Source organism: Catharus ustulatus, chromosome 2 (assembly GCF_009819885.2).
Source record: "Catharus ustulatus isolate bCatUst1 chromosome 2, bCatUst1.pri.v2, whole genome shotgun sequence".
Classification (NCBI taxonomy): Eukaryota; Metazoa; Chordata; class Aves; order Passeriformes; family Turdidae; genus Catharus; species Catharus ustulatus.
This window is the reverse complement of record NC_046222.1, coordinates 50,790,014-50,813,990: the sequence shown is the minus strand read 5'-3', so window position 1 is coordinate 50,813,990 and position 23,977 is coordinate 50,790,014. Positions and strand designations below refer to the sequence as shown.

Here is a 23,977-nt window from a genome sequence, read left to right as displayed (position 1 = left end):
GTGGTCAAAACAAGGTGTTACACAATCCCCCAGAGTACACACCTTTACACCACTTAGACAAAAACAAGTTGCATGAAGCCCAAACCCAAGAAACCATTATGATGCTAAGCACATAATTGAACTGTGCAACTCACGATGTAAGAATATTACAGGGATCAAAAGCATAAACAGATTTAAGATCAAATTACACAACTTGATTTTTTGATGATCTTTGATAATTTGATTTTAAGATCAAATTAACACCCACGGAGAATAAGGAAGTTATGGACCACTCCATGAGCAGCTTCTGAACACAACCCCAAGCTGCTTAACAGCACAGAGATCTTCAAAGCTGCTGATAGAAAAAGATGGGAATTTTCTCAGCTAAAAATTGTTTTATCCTTTATCTGCCTTAGCTAGCAATGGTTGGCTATCCAGCTGTTACTCAAGAGAAATATGAAGCAAAACAAATTGGACTATAGGCTATTCTCATTGCACTACATGCTCACCGACTTAGTTTTGAAGTGTTTGGAGAGATCTCTATTTCAAGAGAAGCACTACCACACAGCTGTTACTTCACACGCATTACCATTGACAGAACATGGAGCAAAATGGGTCAGACTTCAGGTTCTTCTCATTGCCCTGTTGCTTATCTACTTAGATTTCAAGGTATTTGAAGCACAAGTCAGTTTTAACACGAGGTACTACCATAAACCTGGTGATACTACAAACACTTCTGGTAGCACTGTCTACAATGAAGCTTGCCATACATTTAAGATGATACAACTATTTTCGATTGATCAAATTTTTGCCAAATTAAATCTGGACTAAAATTTTCCGTACCAGATGGCAGACCTTCTCTGGAAATTTTTAATGGAAAAAACCCTCAGCTGCTTCCTAGAACAAAACTGGAAGAACACTCTTTCAGCTGTGTATGCTAACTCTTTCACAATCACGACTTTAATGCTGAAATTCAACAGGGTGGCTTAAAGAACACAGCATTTGGTCTTCTCAAAGCAATGGGTGAAGTCTCTGAAAATTAAGCTTCTCACATTAAAGGCCACTTTAAGACCTGAAATCCAGAGTTTCAAAGCCCAGTCTTGCTCTGCCCTTAGAGTGACCCAGGGCTGTGGGAAATGAACCCTTCCCTTGCTTTGCTTTGCCCAGGTGCTGCACATTAGAGCCCAGACCAAGTGGCCTCTGCCAGGCCAAGCCTACCCACACAGTCTAGAAGAAATATAAGCATGGCAAAAAGAAGGAAAATAAGTTTAGGGATAAAGCACATTTTTTAGCATCACGCTAGACTCTCCTCTAGAATGAGTAAAAAAAACCAAATCAAAGGCTTTTAAGTCTTAAAATTCACTGAATTATGCTGGCACAGTTGAGATGCAAAGTAATAAACCAATTCCTAACCCACTCCTAACATCTGTTCTATGCTGAGGTTGCTGAAACAGCATGGCTACCCCACCACACCACAAGTACCAGCTTTTCCATTTACAGGAGTAGGAATATCCTACTTTTACCTTTAAGGCAAAAAAAACCCCTAATTTAATTCTTTGGGAGCCAAAGAAATTTGGGCAATACTTTTTAAAGGGAATGGTAAGAGTTTGCAGGAGTGCCAAACACAATGACCAAGCTTATTTTAGAAAAGTTGAGAAAATATTTAGCCAACAGTCTATTTAGAATCACAATACAGCCTAAGGGTTCTCTATGATTTTGGACATGGGTAATTTCCTTCTCTGAAGATAAAGAGATGTTTAAAGATAAAGAGACATTCAAAGACAAATCAGAAAAAAAAAAGCAGTAAGTAAAAAGGGGAAAAAAAAGAGAAAAAAAGACCTGTTTATAAACATCTTCCACAGCCAACTGTGAGTAACAAAATGGGCCACTTAGCAGGCTTGCATTTTAAGGGCACAGTAAGACTCAATTCAACTCATTTTCTCCCTTCTAACAGAGAGATCATGTTGGGAAAATCTGTTCTCTCTCCTTGCTGCCTGGAATTAAACATTAAGTAACTTCAGCAGCTCCTCCACCTACCAGTAGGCTTAGAAAAGCTGGTCAATATACAAACTTATTTTCATACCAATTTATTCTTACTTTCCTGCACTTAAGTAGGCTGCAATCTTCAACTCTGTGGTGCTCCCCAGTAGTAACAGGCAGTATGAGAGCAGCAAGAATAAGAAAACTCACATTGTACATTGCTGCTGACAACAGCAGTGCTTATTGTAGTCATGAGCAAACCTTGTGGAAAATCCTCAGAGGGACAACACTAACATCAGAGGCGTAAACTTGAAAGAAATGGTTACCCACAACACCACTTCCAGCAGATTTTAATGACAGCAACAAAGAAAATACCTACTAAATTGCCATTAAAAAGTAAAAAAGGCATTGCTCTTACAGCTTGAATAAACTAAACAAAAAAATTGCCATCTTGAAAAGCTTCGCATTTTTATTATAATGCTGCTTCTAAACTGCAGTTTTTAATGTTCTACTGAATTTGGAAGTGCAACAGCATCACAAGAAATATTCAGCCTCTGGGGTTAAAAAAAAAACCAACTAAAAAAAAATCTCCACATAAGCAAAAGAAATGAGGCCTATTACATAAAAGGCAGATTTTAAATAAAATTGGTTATTTCATCTCACATACCAAAAACTTTGTAGAAATGTATTGACACAACACTACAATATACCCTTTATTTGGATCATCAGAACAGTTCAAAATTCATCTGACTATAAATACAGCAGAATAAAATACCAAAGTCTTTAAATCAGTGGTGATTACTCTAAATTTACATTACAGTTACACGCAAATTCAAAATTAACTGGTCACAATACAGGAACAGTTTTGTCTATAACAAGGGAGATGTAAAATCTGACTGCAGTTAAACATTTGAGGGAAATAGGCACTGAAGTTTTCAACTACCAAAGGTAACTGTAAATGCAGTATCTCTTCAACAGCAAACTCTAAGGAATCTCTTAACTGTTTATGCCTCTTATTCCCTAAAAACCAAAAAACACGATAATGAAGGATAAGCCTACTAATAAAACACGTGTAGAGTTTTTTTTAATTTCTACATGTTAAATTATGAAAATCAAACACAGTAGCAAAGTATAACACTTAGGAGACTTGGAGTTTCATTCTGTGGCATCATCCCCTGCCTCTTCTCCCAAGTCACAGCAGCGGTAGTTTTTGTTTTCAAATAAATTAAAATCACCCTAGTTGTACAAGAGATCCAATGAAGTCTACAGGAAGTAGTAGTTCAGTTCTTGGGAAGCATATAAATGCACAAATACAGTTTTTGAAACTGAAAGATTTAATACATTTATACTAAATGCCCATGATATAATCACAGCAAACATTTAAATACACATCATAAGAATACATAATTTTCTAGAAAGTGCATTAAGATAAGGGCAGACCTGGTACCCAAACAAATGACAATTTGTGAGAATAGAATTATCTGTTTCCTCTTCCAATACCACATTCATGGCACCAAAAAATCTTGCCAGAATAAGTTATTTATACCAGGAGTTCTATTTATTTTGCATTTTGTACCTATTAACTACCAACCCAGTATGCTGAAGAACCAAGGGGCTAAGGACACAAGAGGCTCAGGTTCTCAGTGCCTTCTTGACATTAGTTTTCATAGCACAGTACGCTTTCATTACTACACATTCCCAACACTAGTGGCACAATCCTGGTGAAAGTAGAGGAAAACCAAATTAGGGAGGATGTCAACAAAACCAAATTAGGGACAAACTCAAACTCAAGTCCACATGAGCAGGTGGGCTGCATTCAAGGATGCTTAACGGCGCTGGCAAATGTCACTGCAAAGCCACTCTGCCATCTGCAAAAGGTCACAGTGCACACTGGCAGATTCCTGATGATTGGAAAGGGCAAATATCAGGACCCTCTCTGAGAAGGGCAAAAAGGTTCAGTGATATTATAGGCCAACCAGTCTAATCTCAGTCCATGAAAAGGTTATGCAGCAAACCCTCCTTGGAAGACATTTTCAGGCCCATAAAGGAAAATAAATGGCTGCAAATAACTAGGAAGGATTTTCCATGGATAAATTGTGTCTCTTCAACCTGAGTGTTCCATACAATGAGAGGAACAGCTCTGTGGACAGTGAAAAAGCACTGGATGTTACCTTGATCTTAGCACAGCTTGTGACATGATCTCATCACACAGCTGCTGGGGTTGATCCTTGACAAGCATATAAACTGCCTTCATAACTAAAGAATGCAGTAAAATTTAAATTTATTAAGAGCTATTGTCACAACAGCTGAGAATGAGAAAAGTTTCAAATTGCAGAAACATTTAAATGTATGGAACCCAGCAGTTATCATTGCATATACTTCAATATACAATGCTGAGCAAATATAACTCTGCAGAATGAGATATAACAGTTCTGTGAGGACAGAGGGTAACAGTCAAATAGCAAAAATTATGTGCATCAGCAGGAAATAAATTGTATAGGAAAAAATGGATAGTAGCTACAGGGTACAACAGTGGAGAAGTCTCACTATAAGCACCTGGCTTCCCAGAAACACATTTAGGTCAAAACTTTTGTCAAACTAATTAGCACACACAGTAAATCTCATCACTCACCCTGTACCTTCAAGTAATCCTAAAATAAAGAACAAAATCTTATAAATCATCCTCTCAAAAACTTCTGAGCTAACAATGATGCAATGACAACTGCTTCAGCTTCTCATAACTTCCTTTTTACAAAACTTTCTGGTTTTCATGTATCAAAATGTTTTCCAATTATCCTGACAAAGAAAAAAACCTGAAAAATACCAAGATGTTTTGCACAATGGCTTGCTTTGAGTCAACTGGTTGCTGCTGAAACAACCCCATCTTCCTCCACACACTCATCTTTCCTTTACACTAGAGCCCAGGCACTCATTTTCTTATGGAGATGAGCTTGTTCTGAGCTTATTCAGAAAGTATTTCCAAATTTTTCTCTGGTACACCTTCTGCCCCATTAGTATGTTGAAGTGGCCTGCTGAGCGCTCAGATGAACATCAGAGTTATCTAAAAACAAAAAGCAGACATAAAAGAAGTACAGCAGTTCCTGTCCATATTTAAGATGAAGTTAATTATCTTCTAACCAGTACTTATTTCCACATCAGCTGGATGCAGTACATCCACATTTGCTAGAAGGCTGCAGCTAAGTGCAACACCCCCTGCAGAAGTAATTATGATCACTGGAAAAATTCACCATAGCTGAAGCCACATATTTTTCAAAATATAGAAACAATATGAACTGAAATTATGTTCTACTCTTATAGAGGTTTAAGGACTTGAAAGTTATTTTACTTCTACTGATGCTCTATGCATATTATGAATACTGATTTCCAAAAGTTGATTATTCTACAAATACAGTAATTTCACGAATACAAGCCGCACCAATTTGACTAAGATTTTGCTCCTAAACCGGAAATGCGGCTAATAATCAGGAGCGGCTAATACAACCTCAGAAGTGCCTGCCAGAGTGCTGAGCCGAGCAGCTGCAAAGTCGGCGTTTTGCGATTGTTACAAATCGCTACTTTGTTGCACCGCAGGTGGAGGGCGGGGAGAGAGGCGGGAGAGCTCTCTTTCCTCCTCTGCCACAGCCCAGGGGAGAGACGGGGGGGGGGGGCCCGGTGCCGCCATTGCTGCGGCCCGGGGAGGAGAGGAGGGACCCGGGCCGCCCCTACCGCGGCCCGGGGAGGGGGGGGGAAGCCCGCGCCGCCATTGCTGCGGCCCGGGGAGGAGGGGGGAGACCCGGGCCGCCATTGCCGCGGCCCGGGGAGGGGGGAGGAAGCCGGCGCCGCCATTGCTGCGGCTCGGGGAGCCGACGGGGTGCTTTGTCCCCGCCCGCCGCCGCCGCGGCAGGAGCGGGGAAACGCCGTCCCTGCCCGCCGCCGGCGCCACGGGCGCGGGAAAGCTCCGTCCCCGCCCGCCGCCGCTGCCGTAGGAGCGGGGGAAGCTCCGTCCCTGCCTCCCACCGCGGGGCAGCGCCGACCCGGGGTGACCGAGCCCAGGGGCAGCGGCGGCCGGCCCCGAGCTGCAGCACCGGGCTGGGCCATCTGGCCCTGTCAGCGGCCCCTAGCGGGCCGAGCCTGCACAGCCTTAGCTCAGCCAGTAAACCCCGCCCTCCCGCGGTTCTGTTACTAATTGCACGCAGGTCCTCGCTGCGAACGACAAAGCGGCTTATATTCGGGTGCGGCTTATCTATGGACAAAAACCGAAATGTTTGCCAAGACCCAGAGATGCGGCTTATAATCAGTGCGGCTTGTATTCGTGAATTTACTGTACTTAATTTCATAACGGCCACTCATGAGGTTTGTCATGTGAGCACATTTCAGTTAAACTGGCAAAAATAAGTTGGACCAAACCAATTTATCAGAATGCTTATCAGAAGATAAACATTAGCTCAAATTACTGCTTTTTTATTTGACTAAACCTATAAACATTTTGAAAATTGCAGTAGTTCTATTAACACGCATTAAACTTATAGGAAATAGGTTAACATTATTTTCTCTGTTATAAACTGTATGCTAACCCAACCAAAGCATGACTATTTTTAAAAGTTCAGATTTATTCAAGCCCAGAGTATTTAAATGTATTTACAACCAGCTTAAAGTTTATCCCATCATAAATTCTAGCTTGTTCCTTTCAAGGAAGAAATCTGCCAAAAATGAGATAAAATCCCAGATTTTGTCATGAAAGCCTCTTATGTATTAATATACGAAAAGGATTATGAATAATACAACCCAGTCAGAAAATCTGTGACTCTGAACTATCTTTTAAGCATTTCAGTTAGAAAGAGTAGTTTACAACTCTTCTCTCCTCTACAAAGCTACCTGCAAAGAAAACATGAGAATAAAGGAACATCTCTTTCCAGAAAGAGAAGGGAATAAAGTGGTACCAGTTAATCTGGTACCACTGGATGAGAATAAATGTAGTTCATGAAGCAGTGCGACTTCTCACACATTTGTCCTTACCACCAAAAGCAGCATCTTCTACCCATTCTAATACAGCTGCCCAGCATCAGGACCTCTTTACAGTGTCTCACACTCTCAAGAGTGCTCACTCCCAAAGGGCATATTTCAGATTGCTTCCCCATTTCTATAGAAATAAACATTATTTACTTCTTCAACTTCAAATGTGAGATACACAAAAAATATGAATAAAAATGCATGGAAGCATGCTAAAAATAAAGAAACAAACAAAAAATACCCCAATACAAACAACCAAACAAAAAAACCCCAACAAACCAAAAAGTGGTGCTCAACTACCTAGAACCCACTAGAGCTGAATGGAGCCTCCAAACAATACAGCGCCCCTGCAAAACTTGCACATCACAAAACTCAGAAAATTTAACAGAAACTTCGTATTTAATTTTAATTAGCCTGCTGTTCTCTCCTTTCTCTTTTTTTCCCAAAGATGTAACAAAAACATATGCTTTAATGCTAGGCATTGAAGATCTTGCAAGTTTGTCAATAAGTTCTAGCTGAATTAAAAATTTAATTTAGGGTCTAGCAAAAAGATCACATTAAAAATGTAAACATTAAACAGTCTAGCAGAAGAAAAAAATTAAACTTCCCTCTAAGGTAATATTTCAATAAATTTGCATGGTAAGGGTTGGGTTTTTTTCCCCCTTTTGAAGACATGTACATGATGCACAGAAAAAGCAGAGGCAAAACACAGTATATGCAAAAGCACGGGAAAAAGACAGTTTGTGGTCTTCATTGTTGTTATTAGCCCCCTGATGCCCCCCCTCTCCTCATAGCTTATCCTAAAAGAAAAGTAATGCTTCAGAATGACTGAGTCTTGTTAACACTTTAATATGCAATTTTCAGACACTGTATGATTTTAAAAAGCAAAAAGAAAAACCTTTACGAAAAGATAGAAGCATATAAGGTGGACAGTTTTCCACTGAGGCTGGTTTCATGGACTCGGATCTAATTCTACAAGATGTCACGTGAAAATAAAAGCCCATATTACTCACCCCAATGCTAACAAAAAGGAATTAGTCCAGGGGACAATGTATTAACAGAACTGAATTTATAAAAGGTCTAGCTAAGGCATCAGTATTTTTTCCATTCCCAAAACATTCAAGGGGACATGGCAAGATCGCTGGGCCAGAACAGCATGATTATTTTTATCAGATAGCAACACTCATGCTGAGAACACTTCCTACTTCAAAATAAATCCTCCAATAATCACAGCTTTTAGTGGGTAAAGAAAAAGTAATTTCCAAAGCTGGAGGAAAAACCATCAACAGCAAGCCAATAAACACAAGGGCTTCTGAGATGGCTGATGTGGTGAATGGCAATTACTGATTCACTTTTTTCCTTTTGTTCTTAGTTTTTTTTTTTTAATTAACAACTTTTGCCACAACATGTAGTTTGGCAGGAAGTTCAAAGCAACCAAGTAAATTCAATGATGCACTGTACATATGGTTCTTCTGATCTAAGAATTTGCTGCTGTCAAAAGGAAAGTCTTCTCTCAACATCTCTGCCTTGCTGTTCCCAGCCAAAAAATCCCCTCCCTTTATGCCAGCTCTGATCTGTGTCACACTCCATGACATGATTCAACTCCTGCATTTTCCTAAGAGTTATCTACTTCTAAAAATGAAGTTAACTAATGTTAAGTAAGTTAACTAACATGAGTTAACTAATTCTGTCAGTTTACAGCAGGTATTAGGAGGAGCATCAAAATCAGCCCTAACAAAGTATGTGGTAAGAGCAAAAGACAGCAAAGGAAACAGTAGAGGAGAGAGACAGATGCAGGAGAAAAAGCAAGATACCACTCACTTCACACCCTTCTTTGTAGTTGTGGTAAAACCTCAGGAAGTATGGTTGTCCATAATTCAACAAACAGGAAAAAAAATTAAAATCCACCCTCAAAAAGCCAGTCTTGCTCCTAGCCCTGCAATTAGCTCCAGCACAAAATTTTCAGAGGAGAAAATCCCCGGGGATTTGATTGTTTTTGCCTCTCTTAATACACAAAACTGCAATTTGACAGCAGCCTAAAACCTAGATTTTAAACCCACACAATTATGAAGATGATTCCTATGAGATTAGCTGATAGGCAGCAGACCCCTGCCCCAGACTCAAGGCTCCATGGTGCTTTACTAAAGGTCATGGCAATCTTATCAGTACTTTCATAGGAAACAAAACAAGAAGGGCCTACACAAATTATCTCTAAAGGAAAAGATCGCTGTAATTAATCTTCACTTTCTCTTCTCAAAAAGCACAGCATTTCAAAGCACCAACAACAAACTGGATTAAAGCCCACAGGACTACACTCCAGAAAACCATAATTTCACAGGGTAACTTCTAATTTTGATCCCTTTTTCTTCAGTAGTCAAATCTATAACATTATTTGGTTTACATTGAAGAACCAGTGTATTTGTTGCTTTAAAGAAAACTTCCCTAAGTCTTTAAAGACACAAATTCGCCTAACAGTCACAAGCTTACTACTGCAGGAACTACAAGTTCACAGATTATATTTGCTTATTTATTTGCCCTTAACAGAATTCTCTTTCAGAAACGTATCCAGTCACTAAACAACTGTTTCTTATCTTCTCAAGGACACTCAAGATTTTAGAGACTTTGCTTGTCCCTTGCTCTCACAGACAGAAGAGTCCTTGTCCACGGGAATGACTGAAGTTTTCACACAGACGCTACTCCACATTCCTGAGTGTTGTTGTTGATTCTGTGATGAAGGAATTAGAAGCACCTACAAGGCTGAAAATAAGACAGCAACAATGGCACTGTGCTTTGTGCTCCACTCCACTGCTGGTAAGTTCTGTGATTCCCTCTGCTTTTTAGCAATTGCTTGCATTGAACTGGCACTTTCACTAAAGTGTCATTATAAACTCCACAATTGTTTTATTAAACAATAATAAACTTGTGTGTGTGTAAAGAAAGGACCATTCTCTGAAATAAATAGTTCCACATCAAGTACAATGTATTATTGGAAGAATGTGATACTCAGGGTAAAGTCCTCAGGAACAGTCCTTGCCTTCACTATCCCAACTAACACCCACCAGCAAAGCTTCTCCCCAATTATTTAAGACAAGTGATTTCCAAACAAAACTTCTGAGCAGCACAGATTCCTGAGAGATACCACTAATGACCTCTCACCATTATGTCACATCTCTTAACTTCTCCATCCAGAGAAGGACCATCTCTAAATTCAGCTTTAGTCTCTGGTGGGAAACAGAACAGAATGCCTTTTGGAAATACAGTTAAGATTACATCAACTGCATTGTATTTAGCTTGTATATTAACTCCATCAACAGATTTTAATAGACTTATGAAGTGTTGAATGCATTTTGTAAGATTGTTTTCATCTCAGCACCTATCATGGGTCCACTATCTCTGCTTTGGGTTCACCCTACCAATCAGCAGTTTCCACTTTTCCAGAAAGTCCATTTACAAACTGATCTCGCCACTGCCCCTTTCCAGTCTTTCGTAACTGGGACGATTTAAAGCATGAGGTTATACTTCATGGTTATGGCTTCTGATGTGCAAAGATATCTCACCTTGACAACTGACTGCTCTTCACTTCACGAACACCTAAATTTGAGACAGATCCTCAATCACTGTCTTCACTGTCAATCCTTTAAGTTGTTTCATAATGTCTATGTTCACTTAGTTCCTCTTTCTTTAGTCATCCTTCACAGAAGACGCAATTTTTCAAAGAACATATCCTCACTCCCAAAGGCTTCCTTTATTCTACTATTTCAGCATGCCACATTTTTTTAATTGATGGGTTTAGAGTACCTATTCACCCTCACTCACTGAGAGCCCAGCAAAGCTTCAAAAACTGTTCCCAGGCAGCTTGCAACATTTCACCTTGGCTCTTTTATCTTTGAGAGGCCATCTCCTCCCATCAGCACCCCTCATATTTTCTTTTTTACTCAAGTGGTACTTCAAGCAGGTTTTTTTTTAAACCCTATATAGATTTGGCATCCACCAGGAGCAAAGAACAGCCCACGTTTGTCAGACAGCCCTCAGTAGTATCGGTTTGAATCTCCTCTTTCACCCTACTGTAGGCCAGGCCCCAAGCTGATTTCCCCCGTGCATGCCCGACTGTCTGTTTCACTAAGGTACTACTCACTACCATGAAGTTTTGTCTTGGCATTTCTCCCTGACCAAAAGCAGCCATCTAAATTAAGCGAGGCTAACAAGCCGCTCATTGCTTTATTCTCTGCTTTGTAGCCTCGATGATACAACACAGCACAGGCAAACAAGTCAGGCAGATGTAAATGCAGTCCTAATGATATTGTTCCCCAACCCTTACATTCTACCCACAGAGTTTTCCGTGTTGCAATAGCTGGTCTTTTTTTAATGCCTTTTGGTATCTGACACTCATCTGGCAGAGTCACATAAGCCTCCAGTTGGGTTTTTATAAAACGAAACTAACAACAGTGAATGGTCCTGTTAGCACATTTACTTTTAAGGGGTTGTTTTGTTCAACCCTGCTTAAATAGGATTGACGTTCACCCAAAAAGAAACGAGAGATTTTCAAAGCCAAGCTGTTCAAGTACAAAACGTTAGATAAGATTCAAATTACAGTCAGGGACAAGTTTGCTGCCTTGCTGTCTTCAAGTCCCCCCATGTAAAGCTTGCTCCAGTTGCTTTGATTAAGCTCCATACCTTGCACAGAAGTTCTGTGAGAAATCATAGTTGATGAAACCCGAGTCTCCAAGGCTTCATTGTGGGATTATCCAGTTATCTGAATGTAAACCGTAATTGGAAGTACGTCTGCAGTTAAGGCTCCCCACTCAAAGGGAAAGGCTATGCCTCTCACAGAAAATGTGTCTTGGCCAGAAACACAAAGTGGAATCTACAGTTTTCTCCAATTCAGATCCTTGTTTATTAGAAGTTCTCAGCTGCACTTATTTTTCACACAGACAGTAATGAATTGAGTCTTCATTTTTAGAGCAACTCTCAAGTGTCCTTTATTCAAATGTCAACATCTTGTATGCAAGGTGTTACAAGCACACAGCAGAGCTTTCCCAGAAAAACAGGCAGATTGTTTCAGTGACCTTTAGTTGTGTACTTGCCTGTTCACAAAACGTGCATTTTTTCAAGGGTAATTTTAATTTTTGATGTTTAGGTTAGCATCTGTAGTTGAGAAAATCATTATGTTCTCTCGAACATTTTGTCCTTTAAAAAGTATCTGCAGCTTTAATCATGGCTTATACAGTTATTTTCCTGAAAATTCTAAACTGACTGTACAATATGCTTTGCTATACTACCACTTAACACTCAAGGTTGTTACGATGCTGTTGAATAGAAATTGCTTTCTGAACAGCAGTATCTTTTCACTTGAGTATCACATGTAATTTTATAAGCACTCTTTGGCATCCAAATAGTCCTATGATTAAGTCAGTATTTCACTACGATATGCAAAAAAACCCCCATGCCATAGGGCAGCATCAGTAGAATTTTCCATTTAAAAAATAGCAGACTATTAAATGGTCTACCCAGTACCTTTTATATAAGCCACTAAGGACTTCATATGCTTCTGTATACAATTCAATATATTTATTCATAAAATCATAGAATAGTTTGGGTTAGAAGGGACCATAAAGATCATCTAGTGATTTCCAAATTCAAGTAGCTATCTCCCAAATGAGAAGCCTCAACACACAGAAGTTAGCAATTCATTCACAAGTAGCCTAACAAAAAATTGCAACTATGAATAAAGCTATGGCTGTAATCCCAAATGTTCTATTATGGGGCTTGACAAGGTCTCAAAAACCATTTGTTGAGCCTTGGAGGAGACAAGAGAGAACAGCAGGCTAGCCAGCCAGAACACAAAACCCTCCTGAATGGTTATCAGCCCGCATGTAGCAGAAACACGCAGCATTACTCGCCAAGTTCACAAAGAAAAGATGGGGGACGGTGGGGGGAGAGCAGCACGAGAGGTACAGCACCAGTGGGATGAAGCCTGAAACTGAAACTTGATTCCCATCTGCTCACACAACACAGGCTTCTCTACTCTAAACTCAAGACTGCTTTACAGTAGAAGGCTACTCGAAAGAAAAGCAAGCCTTTTATTAGCAGCAAAGTGTCGATGCTCCTGCCTCAGCTTCATTACTTTGCATGAACAAGCTTAGATGCATTTTAGGTGTTTTGAACCTTAAAGAACAATTCCAAGATTTAAATTAAGACAGGAGGATGAACTGATTATCATCATCTACACAAAGTCACAATCCAGAACTGAGTATTTTATAGTGTTACAAGACTGCTGGCTTTGTTAATAAACAAGCATAAAAGAAAGAGACAGTTACGTGGTGATTAAACAATCTTCATATTGTTACTCAGATTCAAAATGAGAATTCTGAATGGTACCCTTCTGCACAGGCCCTTCTGTTGTATTTCAGATGTATAAGATCTGAATTTCTCTTCCCCCAGCAAAATGTCCAGAAAACAAGTAATTTGAGCTGAACAAATCTGAGAGTCTTTATGGCAGCAGACTGGCAGAAGACATGCAGATTATTACCTCTGTACAATACATTACTCACTTCACCCTAGGAGGCAACCCTAGCTGCAAGTATACTTCCAATCTGAACTTGCATTTAGACAGTGGATAATTTCACAATAAAGCAAACACCCTTGAGAAGGAGAACAAATAAATCAGGTTTCATAAATGCCATCACATTTGTACTGTTCAAGACAAAAGCTGCAACCAGAACTAGCACAGCTGCCAAGTCCATCATCAATTCTCCAGTATTTCAAAAGCAGCTAGAACCGCATGTATCTTAATGGAAGGACTCTGTACAGACACAAAATTCTTTGGGGTTTCAGCAGTTTCAGAAATACAGAGGTTATTAGTATGTGTAGCTATAAATTTAGTATTTTTTTGTTATGGTTAAGAGATATCCTGATGATTTTGGAGAAGTACTTGAAAGCTGTGTTTTCCACAGAACCATTATCATATGCAAAGATCACAAACAGTTTTGCTTAAAATCACCAAAAATGTTAGGAAATACATCTAGATATTCATCTGCTACAGGTTATTCTTTCAGAATCTGCAAAGGCCAGTCAACATCCTGCAGAGGCACGAAAGGTGTTAAAACCTCACCACACTCATTCCTCAATGCAACAGAAATGCCACTCCTCTCTTTTTTTCTTTTAAGCCTGCAAAAAAAAATCATCACATATGAGGAAACACTTTCTCAAAATCTCATTTAAACCTGTTGACTGAAGAGCTGCTACTGAACTGCCCACTGAGTACTTATCACTTGCTTATCCACCTGAACTTTCGTTTTCAAAGTACAATAATTTCACGATTACAAGCCACACCATTTTGATTAAAATTTTGCTCCCACACCGGAAATGTGGCTTACACTCAGGGGCGGCTAATATGTGAATAATTTTCTGACATTTCCAACCCCAGAAGAGCAAACCGAGGTGCTGAGCCGAGCACCGGCCAGTAAAACCCGGTTTTATGCGATTGTTACAAATTGGTTATTCTGTTGCGCGGTGGGTGGAGCCTGGCTCCCTGCTGGCAGTGCAGGACGGGGAGGGAGGCAGGGGAGCTCCCTCCTTCCCTCCTCTCCCGCAGCCGGGGGAGGCAGGGGCTCTGTGCTGCCAGCTCTGCGGCTCCGGAAGGAGGCAGGGGGCTCCCTCCTGCCTGCCACCGAGGGAGCAGGGGCGTTCCTTCCCCTCCTGCCGCCGCTGCCATGGGTGCCAGCGGGCTCCCGTCCCCTCCTGCCGCCGCCACCATGGGTGCTAGCGGGCTCCGTGCACCCCCTGCCACTGCAGCGCAGCGCCGAGCGGTGGCGCCGAGCTGGGCAACCCCAAGTGGGCTGAGCCCTCACGGCCCGAGTCAAGCCAGTAAACCCCCTTCCGGATCCCGTGATTCTGTTACTATTTGGTAACTTTGTTGCACGTGGGTCCTCGCTGCGAACAACAGAGCGGCTTTTAATTGGGCGCAGCTAATTTATGGACAAAGAACAAAATGTTTGCCAACACACGGTGATTACAGTGCGGCTTGTAATCGTGAAATTACTGTACTTTTCTTCAAACACAAAATTACAAAATTAGATCCATCCCTAATTCTACCATTTTATTCCTGGTTTCAGATGTCAAATATAAGGGGCTCCTTCTAGGCCAAGTCTAAGGGTTTTCCGTAATTTCTATACAGATTCTAAAAACTCAGTACTGGAAACCAGAGCTGCAATATTTGTCATCCTGGGCCAAGAGACCCCAGAACCCTGACTCACCCTTTCCACCTACTCATGCTCTGAGACAGACACCCAATCCTACTCCACAACTGTCACTGATCAGACCCAGGAAATTTGCAACTCTGTTTTTCTTCCTGTCTTCAGACCATTTGTAAACACAGTCACAGTCCACTAGCTGTGCAAGAAGATGCTCTTCCATGCAGAGATAGAATGCCCAAGCTCTGAGCTCCTGAACCCTGTAGAGCCTCCCTGCCACCTCCATCTCTTCTTTCACCTTCTCCTGAAGAGTGGTGTAGCTCCATGTTCATCTCCTCTTCCTCCACAATGCATTTTTTCAGTGTACCAAAAAACCACACAACCTAAATGAGTCTATCATAAATAGGGAGTTTTCTTATGTATGTAAAAGTCTAGAAGGAAAAGAACTATTTGGGAAACTTCAATTGTCTGTCTGTAACCAATGCCATTAAAAAATGTTAAAAATTTTAATTATTTTTTATACTTCCCAAGAAGACACTACCAGACATGCAATTATTTATGATCCTCACTTCAACTACCCCTAATCAGCACTACTGCAACAAATAATTATCACATTTTTGTTGCTTCCAAGGCAGCCATGAAAGGAAACCAGACAAGTCTACCTATCACTCCCATTACAGACTCTTGTAGAAAAATTCAAATTAAATCACACTTCAAAATGAAAGGCTTATTCTCTAGAACTAAGAGCCAGAGGCAACCTCCAAAAACAGGCTAAATGGCAAAAATATAGACATGGCAAACATTTTAAGACAAAAAAAACCAGCACACCAGGCAAATGGCATAGACCAAAGATAGCACTCAGCCAGCACAGAACAAAAGAGATTCTGTGAGGTGCCTGAAGTACCTCCTTTTGGGGCTGGAGACCATGATTTGTGCTAAAAAAAAAGATACTGGCTGCCACTTGTTAGGATCAACACTCATTACCTCGCTTTCCTATTCTCACTAAACAAATTTTAAATCTTATTAAAAGAAAATGCAAGGCAATTACACTCTTCTGGAACACAAGCTGCACATGACACTGTGCAGTAGAGGAGGGAAGCTACCACACCAGCAGCCTGTGCACTGCCTCACATCCTCAGTTCATCTAAACACAGCTGCCCAGTATCCACCCCTCATAATCACAACTCCACAACTACATGATCTGTAGCAGAAAGAATTCTGTTCCAAAGAAAGTTGAAAGGTGAATGAAAAAATAACTGAAATCAGTATTTTGTTAGAAGGTGCTGCTACCCAGACCTTTGCAATTCATGTCCCGCTTTTTGTTGTACCGTACTTGTCCATGGAACATTATTCTGATGAAAGACAGAAGCACCTCTGCCTTAACTGGCTATTCAGAATTATCTGCTTCTGTGAGTATTTCAAATGCACCAGCGAATGGCTCATAAGTCAGTGACGTTCAATAAAGAGATAAACTTTTACAATCAGCTTGATATAGTGGCACAACAATCACATTTTAATGACAAAATGGACATATTTGTAATTTGAAGTTTTTCTGAAATACATATTGGCATGTTGGTTGTTGCTGCATACTGCTGGAGTACAACCTTGCCATACAAAATTCCAAGTCAGTCTACCTTCATTAGGTTTAATCTGTAGTTTTCAAATTTCAGCCAGACCAATTCTACTTGTAAGAATCAAGAAATTTTTCAGTTTCTGCTAGAGCAGTCTGCAAATTACAGCTCTTCAGATTCCAATGGTAGTAAATGACATTGCCACTGTTTTGTGCTTAGTTATTTTCGACAACCAAAAAACAAAGCCTTTGAAAATACTTTTAAAACAGAAAAATCAAATAATACCCAAGATCTACAGTGAACATACTACCTCGTTGTCATTTGGTCAAAAGCAGTGCTCTCTGACAACATGCATCTCCTGCATAATCAGCACACTCAAATACTATCCCCTATTCGCTAATGGGAAATTATGTACAGCAGTTCATGCCCATGTAATTTGTACAGTAATACATGTAAATCAAACTACATGGAGACCTTTGGTGTTTTTCTTTGTTGTTTTGCAACACTACTTTCATAACCTCTTCTCTGTACTTGTCATAGGCTTCAGGTGGGAATGAAACAATAACTCATCTTTGCTGCAGGGTATGAAAATAAATCAACACATCTGTGACAAGATAACAAAAGATCACACCAAATAAGGCCCAAAGGCCACAGCAGGACCCGCTCAACCACATGACCTTAAAAAACCTATAAAGCCTGGAGCCATGTAACCAGGTGAGAAGGGAAGGAAGAAGATGGAAGACAATTAAAAAGAGTGGTTGACCAGAAAAATGCAAGAGCACAAAAGTATGCAATATAGCATGCCTACCTCATTATGCAGATATAGTTTAATTAGGAACTTTGTGACTACTATGGTGAGGGATCCAAAAGAGACTCAGGGCATATATTTTAAGAAGATAATACCACATATTACATACATAAATAAAGTTTGTGGCATTTAGAAATTCTAAACCACTGTTGACAGGAGTCAGAAGCCAAAGGCTTGCATGCCAGTTCTGCGGCTCTCACCACCTGCCTGCAATCTCCACCAACTGCTTCAGGTCAAAACAGTTGAAATCAAAACACAAACATTCAGCCAAAAACAACAACAAAATCACCACTGAGAGAAGACAAGAATTGCCTGGAAATTTATAGTGAAAACTAATAGCATGACATTCATTATATAAATCCTGTAAAGACTCCATACAGAACTAATCAAGAAGCTCCAAATCCAGCTCTGCTGTTTCATTTCTCACCAAGTAAAATTCTGACTCATTACCTCTACTTGTGGCATTCCCAAACTCTACGTACCTCTGTTATCAACCTTTAGTTTATCAAACTAAGCATCAGTTTGAGATAGACCTTGACGAAGCAATTAGTTACTTATCTGATGTAACTCAGTCAATACACACCCACAAACTGGAATTAATCTGCTAACCACCTTATGAAGGGCCAGAAAGTGGTATAGTGTTAAAAGAAAAAAAAAAAAACAAAAAACAACCACCAAAACTCAGAATTCCTGAAGTAAACAAAAGCAGGCTCTTCTGCATGCATTACACAGCTTGGCCTGATCTCTAAGTGAGCAGCTTAACTTCTACAGTTATAACAGTCAGAAGTCACTGTTTTTGACAATATTACAGAACCGACACTATGCTCTTATCTTCTCCTTCTAACAACAGGTTATGCATTAAAATATTTTCTTTATGTTTTCCAAAACCATTCCAGGCCCTCCATCTTCAAATGCTGTGAAACAAGAATAGCACAAGAATCTTGCACATTACCCAATCCATTCATTATTATATTTAACTTAAACAGTTCTGCCTTCTCTGTTTTCCAGGATAAATACTCCTCATTCCTTTAATTTCTCGTTATACAAGAGTTTCTGAGAGAGAATCAAAATTCTTGCAATATCATTTTAATTGGTAGGTAGAAACTATGAGACGCCATATTAGAGATTACACAACCCAATAACTTACTGGACATCTACTAGATTTCCACCATTCTGCTTTTACAACTCATACAGACCCTCAAGGGCGGAAAAACTTAGATTTGATTTGACTGCTTGAAGCATGCAAGATGTGTTTCATAGTGCCAATTACAATGTGTCAGTAGGTTCAAACTAAACAATCTGTTCCCCCACCTACAGCAGTATTTCCAACACAGAACTGTAAAAGCTGAAATTACAAAATAAAACAAATCCAAATTCCACTTTTGTTCGGGACCAACACCACTTCTCACAGTTCCTGACAACTAGGAGAGCACTAGCTTGCTTAGTGTTTGTTTCCCACTTTCAAACTCACCACTCAAGTCTCTTTCCAAGAGATTAGGAAAGCTTTCAATAAAGCACCAGGGGATATTTCTACACTTCAAGACCCTCAATTACATAATTTTTTTGCTGTTGTAATTAAAAAGTTCGATACTGCCTAACAGGGACATTCAATAGTTTCTTATTCTCATCCAAACCACATCCGATAAACAGGAAAAATGATCACTTGGAAACACTCCAAATTGCCACTGAAAAAGTCAGCCTTGCTCCACAGAAGAAGCCTCTCTCTCAGATTTCTGCCTGTAGCTGTATCATGAAAAGGGAACAGTGGAAGACCAATCCCATTAACCTAGGTACACTTCTTTAACTCTACCATGTGCTCAGCACATGGTGCCAGTCCCAGGACAGGCTGTACCTCCCGTGCTGCACAAGCTGGGCAGCCAGGCTTGCACAAGAGACCCCAGGGTCCTGCCACCTCTGTCTGTTACTGGCACTCAGCTCTGAGTGAGCTGCAGAGAAAAAAAGTAATAAACAACACATCTGCATGTCAGATCACCAAACAAAAACTGCAGGCGTATTTTCCAAGTCCAGCATAAGTCAAACAGGTAGGTTTAACAGCTGGGTTGAGCAGTGTTCCTGAGGGAGCACGCAAATGGCACATAAGGCAACTTCTATGCAGGAAATAACTGACATTTTCTGGGCAAAAAAAGTAAACTATCCTACAAACACTAAAGATGAACATCAATTCCTTTATCTGAAGACTGATGCTCAACATGCCATGCCTATGTTCCCTTCCCAGTGTACGCCATTAGTCAAATGCCTTCTTGTACACCTTGCTGCTATAAAAATAAACCCCATTAGAGTCAAATGCTTCTTCGTATACCTTTCTGCTGTAAAAATAAACCCATCAAATCACAGACTTTGTTTTAAGCAGGTTTTAGAGCCCACTGCAGGTACTGCACTGATGAAAAAGACACTACCATTCGATAAAAAGCTAGGAAGATTCAACCACATGGACAACAAACTTAAAAGCAATTAAAGTAAAAACTTCAGAATACCATTTTGCTGCAGGCAGTGCACCAGACAGAGCTCAATTATGTCTGACATTGTCACTCAGCTGATTTGGTGTTCAGGTGGGTCAAATTTAGCGGTTAATAACTGAGAAACCTCCATGGAGCTGTACCGGGTGATCCTCTGAGATCGACCATTAGAGACCCCAAGCCTCACCTTGTGGCAAAGGGCACTGCAGGGCTGGACTGGCTTTTTTCTTGGAGCAAGGCGTGAAAGAAGCCCTGGTTACAACCCCATTTGGTCACCAGCGCACATACTACAGGATTCCTTCCTTAGAAAGATTCTCACTCCATCAAGATTGCTGAAAGGCTGCCCTCCAAAACATTACTGTGTAGTTCCAATGATGCAATTAGCTTCCTAGGACTAGGATACACATCTGCTATCTAGTTTTAAATTGCCTTACTGAACCTCAGAGGCAGATGTAAAACCTTTAAAGCAGTAAAATTTTAAAAAAAATTTAAAAAAGGAGGTGAAAATTGCAGTTGTACTACAGACACTGCTCCTAGTATTCTTGAACTGGGCTTTACCACCAAGAGCCTTAGAAGATACATTTGCACAAACTGAATTACTAAAATTTAGCTCTTTTTTGTCATACTTCTATCTCTTAGTCATTCACAAAAGATGACATCATTTTAAAAAAAGCTGAACCAATATGGTTAACAAAATATTTGCAGTCCTGCAGCCCACTCTTCGAAGTACTCTAAAAATTACCATGTATATCTTAAAAGATTTGTGCTATTTAAATTAAGAATTAGAATCATGTAACAAAGTTAAAAGAATGCTTGCAAGCTCAAGGGAACTATAAAAAAGGTTTGAGCTGTAGAGATACTAAAAACAACTAAAAAATAAATGATCCATCACTACTTACCATTCAGGGAACACAAAAACAATTTAAGAGTATTTTCTGAATATATGCATGTACTAACATACAAATACCAAACTCTGCTGCAGGTACCCCCCACCACAAGATATAACATTCCCCCATCTATTACCACAGCTCCAGGAACACTAAATGTTATTACTAAACGTTATTGCTTCTTTGATTTAACTGATTCCCTCTGGATAAAGTGATGTAAACGGAACCTTCCACTTCAATCCTAATTCCACCCTTGAAATTTAAGATCACATATATACTAATATATGACAAGCTACAAAAGCATCTATGGATGCTTCTATTTTACATATTTTAGTGGCCATCCAAGGGCAATTACATAGCATATTTAAAAGAAAAAGTTTTCAGAAATCAGAAAGGTAAATGGGAACCATTATGGAAAGGGATGGGAAACAACAAAACAAAGAGAAAAAGGGATAATATATATTGTTTATCTTTTATTCTCTCCCCCAACTTTAATCAAATACCATACTTTGATTTTCCCCCATCAATAAGACTGAAGATTCAAAAACATATACATCCTACTGTGAAACCACCTTTGAGAAGCTACCCATTTTTAAAGCAAACAATTCAATTTTTCCCCTGAAATTTCTCAAAACAGCACTGCCACCAGCATTTTAAACACTCTCTCCCAAACGACATAAAGCAGACGGATGATTCCACCAAAAATGCTTCAGCAGTATAAGATGCTGAATAATCTACACGTTGCTGCAGTCCAACACGCTGTACAGCTACAAAGCTGCCCGACAAACGTTAGAAATGTAGCCACATCTTTCAGTACCTCAGACTGATTTTTTGTATTACAGATCTCTGTATGGGCACAGAAACCAGGGCTGGCTATATCAGCAGCATTGGTACCTGCATATAAGAAGACTTGAGGAAACAGCTTATCACACTTAAAACCATTTTTTCCCCTCTTGTCCTCCCAGAATAGAAAGAAATCGGGCAAGATAAGAACTTTTCCAATGAACAATTGGAAGGATCCAAATATAAAAGTTGTGCAAAAAAAGTAGTTACCTGACTCCTACCATCAAACAAAATTCGGGCTGGAGTAAATGTGCTGCAATTAATATCAGCATGTTTAAGGGAAGAGACAAGACAAGGTGCAGTCATTTTCATTACAACTGTTCTCTAGGTAATAGCCAGAGCATTTTCTTCTAGAATCAAAACCTTATATTAACACAACCAGATCGTATTTTTGGCCATGACTGACCACTGCCTGTTTTAAAATTTTATTTATTCAACGTACAAATAATAGCCAGACTTTTAAAATGCACCTTATTTGAATGACAGCATACAGAGCACCACTGCGGTGAGACTTCAGGAGAAAAAACAGATGCAATTCAAAATTTAGGAACAACCCGTGCCTCTCCCGTTTCTCCTGCTCCCTACTTCCTATTGTTCCGCTGTTCAGCAAGTGATGCCATGACACGGACGAGGGAAACCTAAATGACAGTTTCATTAGGTCTTTCTTTAAAATGTTGATGCCAAGAAATTCATTCATTCAGGTCTATACCAAGAACCGGTCATACACAAAAGGTGGTTTAAAGCATTCTAAAGCCCCCAAAGCACGAGCAGACTTGGGCTTCTGAAGCAGCCAGCAAGACGACTTAAAATGGTGTCTACAAGTAATAAATCATATTAAAAAACCTACATCGAACAACAATAAAAAAAAACGTTCTGCGAAGCCGATGGTCAGGCTGAACAGTATAAGCGGCCACTGACTGACTCACAACGAGAATCCATTACGGGAAGGGTTTTCCCCGGGCACAGGATTTGCTTCTCCGAGCCCAGCTGTACCCAAACAGGACTCCAACACAGCGCTGAGGGGCCGGGGACGCTCGCAGCGACCCGGGGGGAGCCAGGCGCCGGCCGGCCGGGCTAACGCGGGTTCGCCGGGCGGGGACCAGGCAGGGCCGGAGAGAGGACGGCACTAACGCGGGGAGTGGGGGGCACACGAGCCCCTGGGGCACAAGGCGGCCCGGGTGGGCCGGGGGTCCCGCGGGGAGCCGCGCCGCTCACTCACTCACTCACCCGTCCTTGCGCTTGGCTTTGTAGACGTGCCCGTAGGTGCCCCTGCCCACCTTGCAGCCCTCGTACTCGAAAAGGTCCTCCACCCGCTCGCGTTCCCCGGTCAGCTTCACCTTGAAGTCATAGTCCATCTTGGGCGCCCGCCGCGACCCGCCGCCGCCGCCGCCCCCGGCAGCCGCGCCCCGCCCCGCCGCACACACCGGGCGGCGGCAGCAGCAGCAGCAGAAGGAGAAGGAGGCCCCCGCGCCGCCCCGCGGAACATCCAGCGGCGGGGCTGCTCCCTTCGCTCCGAGCCCCAACCCCCGGCGCTCCCTCCTTCCCTCCCTTCGCCCCGCGCCAGCAGCGGCACCGCCGCCGGTTCTCGGGCGGGCTCTCGGGGCCGCGCCCGCGCGCGCTGCCGCAAACGGACGTCGCAAACCGCGGGCACCTCCCCGGCCGCGGGCAGCGCACCACGTGGAAGGGGCCGTCCCGGCGTGCCTTGCGGGCGCAGCCGCACGCCGGGAGGTGTAGTACCAGCGGAGGGAGGCCGTGCCGCGCTGCATGCCGGGAGCTGTAGTTCCTGGGCCGGGCACAGGGGGCATGAGGCTGGCCAGCTGCAGCCACCGCGACCGGCGCTCGATCCCCTCCTGGAGCCTTGGATACGGTGAATATTCCGGTCCCCGGCTCGATCCGGGCTGGTGAGGGCAGACGCGGTTGCTCTGAGCATCTCTTAGCATGGTTGCAATTAAGACAATTCCATGACTGTAAACACGGACAAAATCGGAGAATCACAGAATGTTTTGAGTTGGTAAGGATCCATTAGGTTCATCGAGTCCAGCTCCTGGCCCTGCACAGGACCATCCCCAAGAGTCACACCGTGTGCCTGAGAGAGCTGTCCGAACGCTTCTTGAGCTCTGGCAGGCTGGGCTGTGACCATTTCCCCGAGGAGCTGTTCCAGTGCCCAAACACCCTCTGGGTGAAGAACCTTTTTCTAATACCCACCCTAAACGTTCCCTGACACAGCTTC

General features: G+C 41.5%; 1 protein-coding gene across 2 annotated transcripts in view; it reads right to left on the bottom strand.

Moving 5' to 3' along the window:
- The window catches only part of LOC116992508 (cyclin-dependent kinase 8), a 76,963-nt gene extending 53,826 nt beyond the window's left edge, over positions 1 to 23,137 (bottom strand). For both annotated transcript variants that reach the window (XM_033052207.2, XM_033052208.2), the window contains exon 1: positions 22,975 to 23,137. In XM_033052207.2, the coding sequence (XP_032908098.1) occupies positions 22,975 to 23,102 (128 nt within the window). In that variant the 5' untranslated portion in view covers positions 23,103 to 23,137. The remainder of the gene's footprint in view (positions 1 to 22,974) is intronic.
- Positions 23,138 to 23,977: the final 840 nt, after the last annotated feature.